Source organism: Stylophora pistillata, chromosome 6 (assembly GCF_964205215.1).
Source record: "Stylophora pistillata chromosome 6, jaStyPist1.2, whole genome shotgun sequence".
Taxonomy (NCBI): Eukaryota; Metazoa; Cnidaria; class Anthozoa; order Scleractinia; family Pocilloporidae; genus Stylophora; species Stylophora pistillata.
In genome coordinates, this window is record NC_142524.1 from 12,818,109 (window position 1) to 12,826,787 (window position 8,679).

The 8,679-nt window shown below is 38.3% G+C and overlaps 2 protein-coding genes across 2 annotated transcripts; both read left to right on the forward strand.

The window, feature by feature from the left end:
* Nucleotides 1–585: 585 nt before the first annotated feature.
* On the forward strand, nt 586–1,599 carry LOC148728312 (uncharacterized). The gene is made up of 2 exons (XM_088762938.1): nt 586–594; nt 1,098–1,599. The coding sequence occupies exons 1-2, from the start codon at nt 586–588 to the stop codon at nt 1,572–1,574; spliced, it is 486 nt and encodes a 161-aa protein (XP_088619064.1). The 3' UTR covers nt 1,575–1,599.
* A 2,556-nt stretch (nt 1,600–4,155) lies between these two features.
* On the forward strand, nt 4,156–5,655 carry LOC148728313 (protocadherin-like wing polarity protein stan). Its single transcript, XM_088725990.1, has 2 exons — nt 4,156–4,310; nt 4,472–5,655. Exons 1-2 carry the CDS (start codon nt 4,179–4,181, stop codon nt 5,288–5,290), a joined length of 951 nt encoding a protein of 316 aa, XP_088582116.1. The 5' UTR covers nt 4,156–4,178; the 3' UTR covers nt 5,291–5,655.
* The last annotated feature ends 3,024 nt before the right edge of the window (nt 5,656–8,679 follow it).

The following is an 8,679-nucleotide window of genomic DNA, read 5'->3' on the forward strand; positions in this document are numbered from 1 at the left end:
GATATGTAAATGACATGACTGACGCATCTCTACACGCGGCAGTTGAAAGGAGGGTGCAACTCACTATCTCAGCTTTAGAGACACTGCTGTTGAAGAGCGCAATAAACATCGGAAAGTCAAAAGAGGAAAGAACAGGTAAGCTGAGATAATTCCTTTTTGGACGGCTGTATCTATAAGTATAGATCTCTTAGTAATTTGAATAACAGCATTCTAAAGTTGGCGTGTTAGCGTTCAGTCAAGGCAAACCTAATAAACGGTAAAGAAAAATGTTCGTTTTCTGTGGGACTTCAACAATAAGCAGAAAGCTTCAGCTCACCAAACCAACAAATCAAATGAAGAAATATTTGTTTGAAAGTTCATCTCTCAGTCTGCCTAAAAACTTTTAAAGACTGTTTATTAAGACTCATTGCAGCAATATACAAAATGGCTGAATTACAGAGCTATTTACAAAACATATAATACTAAAATATAATACAATAAATCCAATAATACTAAAACATATAATTATACAAGCCACTAGGTGTACTTATGCGTGACAAACTCTTGCGTGCGCTTAGTCCTACAGGTAGGACCAGGGAGCATAAAATGCAAGGGGTGAGTCTCATTTCGGAGAACAAGTAAAGTGATTTTACTGAAACGCCGCCAAGTGCACGCATTATTTCTCTACAGTGAGACTCTCATTATCAAAACTTCCAAAGAGGATATTGAGTTGATTTGACTCCAGTCTTTCACAAAAGTCACACGTATTCCTAAAGTATTGTGAATTTTCCTTCGATGGCTGGATTTTACACTGAAGAAATCATGCACGAAATGAATTGTTTAGGAAGAAATAGTGCAGCACTTATTCGTTTTTACATCTAAGTCTAAATTTGAAAAACTCAGACGTTTGTTCATGCCACATTTGCCTCGTTTGAAAATGTTTTACTTCCCATGACTTCGTATCATACATATCCATGTTGTTTAGGCAACTTTCTACGACAAAACAGGTGAAAAAAGAGTTAACTGAAAAATTTTATGTTTTTGTAAGTGGGACTTCACGCTGACATCTAAATCAAGATTTTGTAACGTGCCTTTTAAATAAAACTGTCGTTTGACAGCGTGCCACCAAATATATACTCTCACTGCCATACAGAACTGACATCTCGTACAAAGAGAGACTAAAACTTACCGAACTCATACCTCTTTGCTATTGGCACGAATACCTAGATTTAATTTATACTTATAAATCAATTGTCAACAATACTGACACCCAATTTAAGATATCTAAACCTGTTAGAGTAACTAGACGTACTGCTTCATCAAAGAGTATTTTGTTAGATATACCTAAAGCTAAGACTGTTACGTTCCAGAATAGTTTCTACTCTAGAGCCTCAAGAACATTTAATACACTTCCAGAATACTTGAGGGTCAATACCCAATCTATTAATGTTTTTAAAACTAATTTGAAGAAATATTACTTAGATCTAACTTCAACTGTGTATGATCCTGCATTTCCACAAACTTTCAAAAGTGTCTGCATAAAATGTCAGATGAGTAGACCACTAACAGCATTATTAGCCAAACTCTGTTGCTAATTAACTATTTCTGATCACGTAATTCCTACCACTCGATTGTAATTTGTAATGGTAATTTTTAATGGGTTTTTTTGGTTTTTATTTTTTTGTTTGATTGTGTAGGAGTCTCGTTAATGGAACGTTAGCTCTGTGATCTATCCTGCCAAATTTTTTTGGCGAAGCTTATAAATAAATAAATAAAAATAAATAAATTAACACTTAACTTATTTTTCATCGCAGTTCTTTTGTGAACTTTATCAGCATAAACGAACGAGTTGCAATAAAACCTTTTTCTTATATAAAGGGGAATCCGTGCCCTGCGGTTGTTAGATAGATTTGCCACGGCTACCCAAAAGTAATTCTTAATTTTCTTTCCCTATTTGATTTAGCGTGCATTTGCTCCATAAGATTAGGAATTAGGTTTGAAGTACGCAGCGGCTGAGGTACAAGTTAGTGAAACAGCATTGATCAGAAAGCTGAAAGTAGCCGCTAAATGCAAGAGAACAAGAATGAGAAGTCCAACTGCAAATGAGAAGTCCAACTGCAAATTATCCGCTATCGTTTCCTTGAAAAGGTTTCAATCCTCTTTACTTGCTGTGAACTTTTTAAAAACTCATGTTCACCTATTTGGGCGCGAGTCGTGTTAACATTGCGTCAATTTCTGCTGACTTAGATGGCGTAGTTTGTTTTTATTTCTGTGGTAACGTGACAGCTGTAATTAAGTGAATGTAAACAGGAACAGCTCAGTTGGCATTTGAAGAATAGAAGACAAACCTGGTAAAAAATTAAATTCTTTTCAAATCATATGAATACCTAGCTTTGTGCTTATGTAAACTCTTACTTGATAACCAGACAGTTGGCATTTCAGTAATATAAACAGGAACAGCTTAGTTTACGTTTGAAGAGTCACCCGTGCCTTAAAAAGCAAAAATAGTTCGATATTAACTTTTTTTCAAATTGTATGAATAAGTAGCTTTGCGTTATGTAAACTTTTTGCTGGGTTTGTGGGAAGGTGGTGCGCATGGAAAGATATTTTCAAAGACCATCATGTTTTGTCGGAATAACCTTTTTTGTGTACAATTTACTATGCAGAACAAAATCTATCATAAACACGTTCCGATGTTCGAGTAATATTCTGAAGTGAACTATTCATTCACATAATGAAATGCCTTTCATGAAAACTAAAGAAAACACGTTACAAAAAATCCCAGACGCCTACTTTCAATTATATTTATGTGGGTTGATTTTCTTTGTAACTCGTAAAAAAGGAAAAAGAGAAAAATATGCACTTATATTTCCGCAAAAGGTTCATTGTATCTTTTAATGGAGTTGAAATCGACGCCTTTCATAATCTATTATTAAAATCCTAAAATTTTGGAAAAGAAACCAGGTGTAAATTTGAGCATTTTTTGGGTTTTCCAAAACTTAAAACATTTCCCTTCATCATTGGACAGGAACTTGTAAACAGTATTGCAATTGTGATAGCTTTCATAGATATTTATATTCTATACTCCTGGGGTACTGAATGAATTGTGATCCCCTGAATGAAGCTTAAATTATTAAAATGTGAAAAATTCATTCCATATTATTCTTAGGGAAGATTTTGGCCGAGATAGAAACTCATCAAGTGCATCGTTGAAAGAGGATCTTTCAACAATTAATGGTGGGTAGAGTTTCTCTTTTTGTAGTTTTGTGACACAAAAGGTTCTGAGATCTCTCTTTATTTTCAAAACGTGTTTTTAACGCAACACCGAATATGGTTGAGAATATCAAGAACAAACAAAGAAGTCTTGAAAGCTTTACGTTTCAAGAAGCACTCGTCAATGATTGTTTTCTGTAGTACATATAAACCAGACAGAAACACGCTATGGTGACCTCTTTTTGATAAATTTGGTCTTTGTTCCAACTAGATTTGGTATTCTTCGACATTTATCTTTTAACTGTCCTCCGGTATCCAACTTCCTATAGTCGATATCTTTTCAATCAAAAATTACTGTCGTAGATAAGTTGAAACTAATTCGCTGATTTTTCCATTTCTTCGTTTATACTAATTCTAAAATGAAATCGAGAGTTCGGAAAGAATATCGCGCTCGCATCACAACTTGGGAAATGGAGAGAAATCAGTTTAATATTTGAGCAAATATTAGAAGATCAACTTCACGAAGGGACTAATACCCTCTTGAAAGGGTTCTAGAACATTTACCGCAGACTCAAAGCATTAGAGGAAAGCAATTTACTCGTCAATAAAAAAACTAATTAATGCATTTCCACCATTCAAATTAAATCACTGGAGATTGATTTTAGGTAAGAGAGTCTAATATCTGATTTATTTTTTTCAGACTACGCCGTGCTTGGTAGCTGAAATAATAAGTTATCTCTTTTTCTTCGCACTTTTTGTAGCATTGCTATGGGTCTCGTGCAACATCTTCAACTTGTGCTGTTTGTATTCGACCTGACCCTCTCCACTGTAGCGCAAACGGCAGTCAATTGTCAAAACTTCAAGTTTGTTATTGATGAAGATGTCGTCTATAACCACATTCTCGAGGGCTACACGTTTCATAGATTGACAGTCCCGAGCGCCCTCAGTGCCACGTGATGTGCAAAGATGACTGCCTATGTGTATCTATGAATTATTTCCCTCAGTCCAAAGAAAATAACTGTGAGCTTAACGATGTCAACAAATACATGGAGCCAGCGGCAATGAAATGGAGGGAAGGAGGAAATTATTATGAATTGATGAGAAGCTACACAATGAAGGTGAGAAAAACTTTTATCTATACATACTTCAGTGCGTTAATTGGCTGAGTAACAGCTCAGACATTTAATAGGTTTTGAGGTTACGCTTGAAACTAGATATGGGGTGAACACCAGTCCTGTAGAAAAAACATAAACTGATGAAATATGAAATATTTCTCTAGGGTGCAGACAAATACATCCCGGGAAAGCACCGTTGCATCAACAGATGCTGCAGCCCCAATCCTTGTCTCAACGGAGGAGTATGTCAGGAGATTTGTGTCACTCACAGTGTCCGGTTTTCCTGTGGCTGTCCCAACAAATATACTGGTCAGCGATGTGAAAAGATTAATCCGAATAGTTGTAAGGACATCGCAAAATACGGTGCTTCGACTTCAGGAAAGTACGAGATCTTTGATTCAAACAATGAACCCTTTTCTGTTTACTGTGACTTGAAGTCTGAACCAGGCTTTGTATGGACAATGATACAATCGTTTTCCTTGGCTGAAAGAGACACCTTCTTGAAGAAAAGTTTCAGTAAAAACTTTGAGTTTGCTATTGAAAAGGGGAGAGGGAATTGGAACAGGTACCGACTATCCTTATTACAAATGCAGTCTCTTGCTGATCATTCTACACATCTGAGAGCAACTTGTAACTTTCCTACAGATGGTCTGCAATATGTAGACTATGCACGTGCAAAGCTGGCAGATCACGACATTTTTGGTGACTGGAGCAGATGTCAGGTGTATGAATATGTTAACATCCGAGGAAACAATTGTTCTAATTGTACCGCCCTGACAAAACAGAGCGTAGAGGCACATTGGCACATAAAGAGTTACAAAAGCAAACGAAATGGATGTGCATTTGTTGGAAAACCAGGTGCAATCAAGAACGAACACAATTTCGGACAGTATTTTGATCAAATAACCAATCCAAATCACCGCTGCTCGTCATCAGATACTTCTACAACGCAGCATTGGTTTGGAGCTAAATATGATGTATAAATTTCTATGGATTTATTTCCTTCTTCAGAAAAGGCAAGGCGGGCAACCCATGTAAGAAACCATTGGAGCAAGGCTGTGAACCAACTGTGACGTCATGGAACTTCAAGTGAGTTGCACCCTTGGTGTTGAACTTGAACTGGTTGTTTAAATCTTTTAGATATTAACACTGACTCTTTATCGCTGAGGAATGTAAACGTACACGAGAGCTACGTTATATGGAACTTGCGATATCTTTTTTCTATGTTATCAACGTTGAATTTTGTGTTTTAAGGCGGTCTCTCTGTGAGCACTTTAATTTTTAGCCGATATCAGGGGGGCAAAGCTATGTGCCATAAGTATTAAAGTTTTAAAATGTAAGCGTGAAAGATGTTCTCGTCTCAGGTATTGTTGTGATTACAAACAACCCAATTAATCTACCCTCCCCTCTAGTTAAGTTAAGTTAGTTAAGCCCCCGGCTCCAGGTTGGAGCATGGGCCATCGACAAACTGCCGCCACTGACGCCTCTTTTCTGCCAGCTGTTGCAGCTCCTTCCAGTTCTTCCCGAGGACCTTCATCTCTTTTTCCGTATCCCTCCTCCAGGTATTCTTGGGGCGGCCCCTATTTCGTTTTCCCTGTGGATTCCAACGCAGGGCTTGCCTCGCAATGCTGTTTGAAGGTCTTCTCAGCGTGTGGCCTACCCACATCCATTTTCTCCTCCTCACTTGCTTGACCATCGGTATTTGACCTGTCCACTCCCAGAGCTCCTCGTTTGTGATCTTGTCTGTCCAATGTATCTTCAGGATTTGACGCAAACAATGATTGACATATGATTGTACCTTTCTTGCCGTTTTGACTGTCATCCTCCATGTCTCTGCCCCGTATAAAAGCACAGCTTTTACATTAAAGTTGAAGATTTTCAGCTTAGTTGATGTAGATATGCTGCCAGAGCTCCAGATCTTCTTAAGGGAGTGGAGAGCTCCTCTTGCTTTATTGATCCTGTCTGCGTCAGTTCCCCCACATGTGTCTACTACGCTCCCAAGGTATGTAAACGATTCCACCTCTTCGATATCGGCGTCATGCACTCTGATCTTCCTCCTTGAACCTGAGTTAATCTTCATGACTTTGGTCTTTGCGGTGTTGATAACAAGGCCAGTTTTTCTTGGCCTTTCTTCCAGAATGCTGGTTTTGTTCTGCATTTGGGCTCCTGAGTGAGATAGTAAAGCAATGTCGTCGGCATAATCCAGGTCATCAAGCTGCTGGGTGAGCGTCCATTGTATTCCGTTCCTGTGGCCCGCTGTCGATGACTTCATTATCCAATCAATTGCCAGGAGGAATAAGAACGGTGAAAGAAGGCAGCCCTGCCTTACTCCGGTTTTAACTTCGAAGCTCTCCGACAGCTGGCCTTCATGAATGACTTTACAGGTGGTACTTTCGTAAGAGTTTCTTATGATGTTGATAAACTTCTGCGGAATTCCATAATGAGCTAGTAATTTCCAAAGAAAGGGGCGATCCAGACTATCAAGGGCCTTTTGGTAATCCACGAAATTGATGTACAAGGACGAGTTCCATTCAATTGATTGCTCTACGATGATACGCAATGTAGCAATCTGATCTGCGCATGATCTAGCTTGCCTAAATCCAGCTTGCTGGTCCTACATGAACTGTTCAAGAGCATCTGGGAGGACGAGAAATCACCTACTGAGTGGAAAGAGGGACTTATAGTTAAACTGCCCAAGAAGGGGAACCTCACGGACTGTGATAATCATCGAGGGATTACTTTGTTATGCACATCAAGTAAAGTCTTCAACCGAATTGTGTTAGAGCGACCCTCCCCTCTCCTCCCCCCCCCCCAAAAAAAGAAAGAAAATGGATGTGAGGTCGCTTAATGTGTGATAGGTGTGTCAGGAGATTTGTGACACTCACAGGTTTACCAGAACCTTTCCTGAAAAGTGAAATCGTCAGAAGTTTAAAGACATCTTAAAAACGGCATCCTTGCCTTTGCTTAACTACACAGTCCAAGTCATTCAACCATTTTCTCTTTGCTGATAATTGAAAATTAATTTCGTCTTATTCAGTTTGATTATTAATAAGTCAAGTTTTGTTTTATTGGTTTCCCTGTAGTTTAATCAGCTCAGTGACGCAAAGAGTTCTGAGATCTCTCTTTATTTTCAAAACGTGATCGTCGTAATTACATTTACTAAGTGGCAGCAAGATCTTGAGATCTCTCCTAAGTGGTAAATATGTATAAAATAAAGCTCTGTTTATTGTCTATGCGTTAGGGAATCGATTTATAACCGCAAGAAGACCTCAGCAGCGTTTTTTTCCAGTGGACTAACGTATTTAATTGCTTTGGTAGAGTCGTTGCTTACCCTTTTGCGCTGGACTTTCAAAGAACATTCTTAAATATCACGACTAGTTACTCGATTTCTGTACTCAATAGCAAGCATTGCCGCAATGAACATCGGCTATTATCACATTATTTTGATAAGTAAGGCATAGTGTGGTCATGGTGCGGTCATCAGAATCAGTAAGGTGTAATGTGGTGTGCGGAAAGGTGTTCATTTTTAATATCGAAGCTTTATCGATCATGCTTACACTAACACTGATTTCAACAATACAAACCGAAATAAAAATGCACTTTTACTGTTGAGCTGATTTAATCTTTTGTCCGTCCCATGCTATAGCTTTTAAGTGAATCATGTTATATTCAGTTTCAGGGCTTAAGAATAACTTATCATTTGGATGCTTTAAACTTAGGTTTTTCGGGAAAATATGACAATGTCTTGAGACTCAATATAGCAGAAAGAAATACTCGCTTAAAGTTTAGACAGAAATTAAGACTTTACAGAAACGGAGGTTTTCGAAAACGCTGACGCCTATATTTATTGTATATCTTTTAACCCTTTTTATCATAAAGTTCGGATTTAACGCGCGCTGTTAGTGGTTGAAAGGGCGTGCTCTATCAGAGTTTATAGTTCACCACTAAATTTTCTCCGGTTCTTATTGGTTTAAATCGATCACGTGACGCGATAGTGTTCATCCGTGGAGAGACACTATCAGCCCATAGTGCCCCCCCCCCCCCGCGGAAAATACCCGGATGGATAGTGCCCGTCCGCGGAAAATACCTGGATTGATAGAACTCATCCGTGAAAAGTTTTGAATAGTTTGACGCCCGCGAAGTTAGGCAGATCGGAAAAACAGTGACTTTTCAATTTTGACAGGTATAACGTATTATTTAGCCAATGTAAGGTTGCGAATTATTGACATTTGTGAGAAGCTGTAGGCGCGGAATAAAATTTAGTCGTGAACAATAAAAACAATGGAGTGTTTATGTGTCGGAACTATCTGTCTGATAGTTGCCCCTTGGAAATTTGATGTTCTTAAAACTAGCATATTTGCCCTCGAAGCTT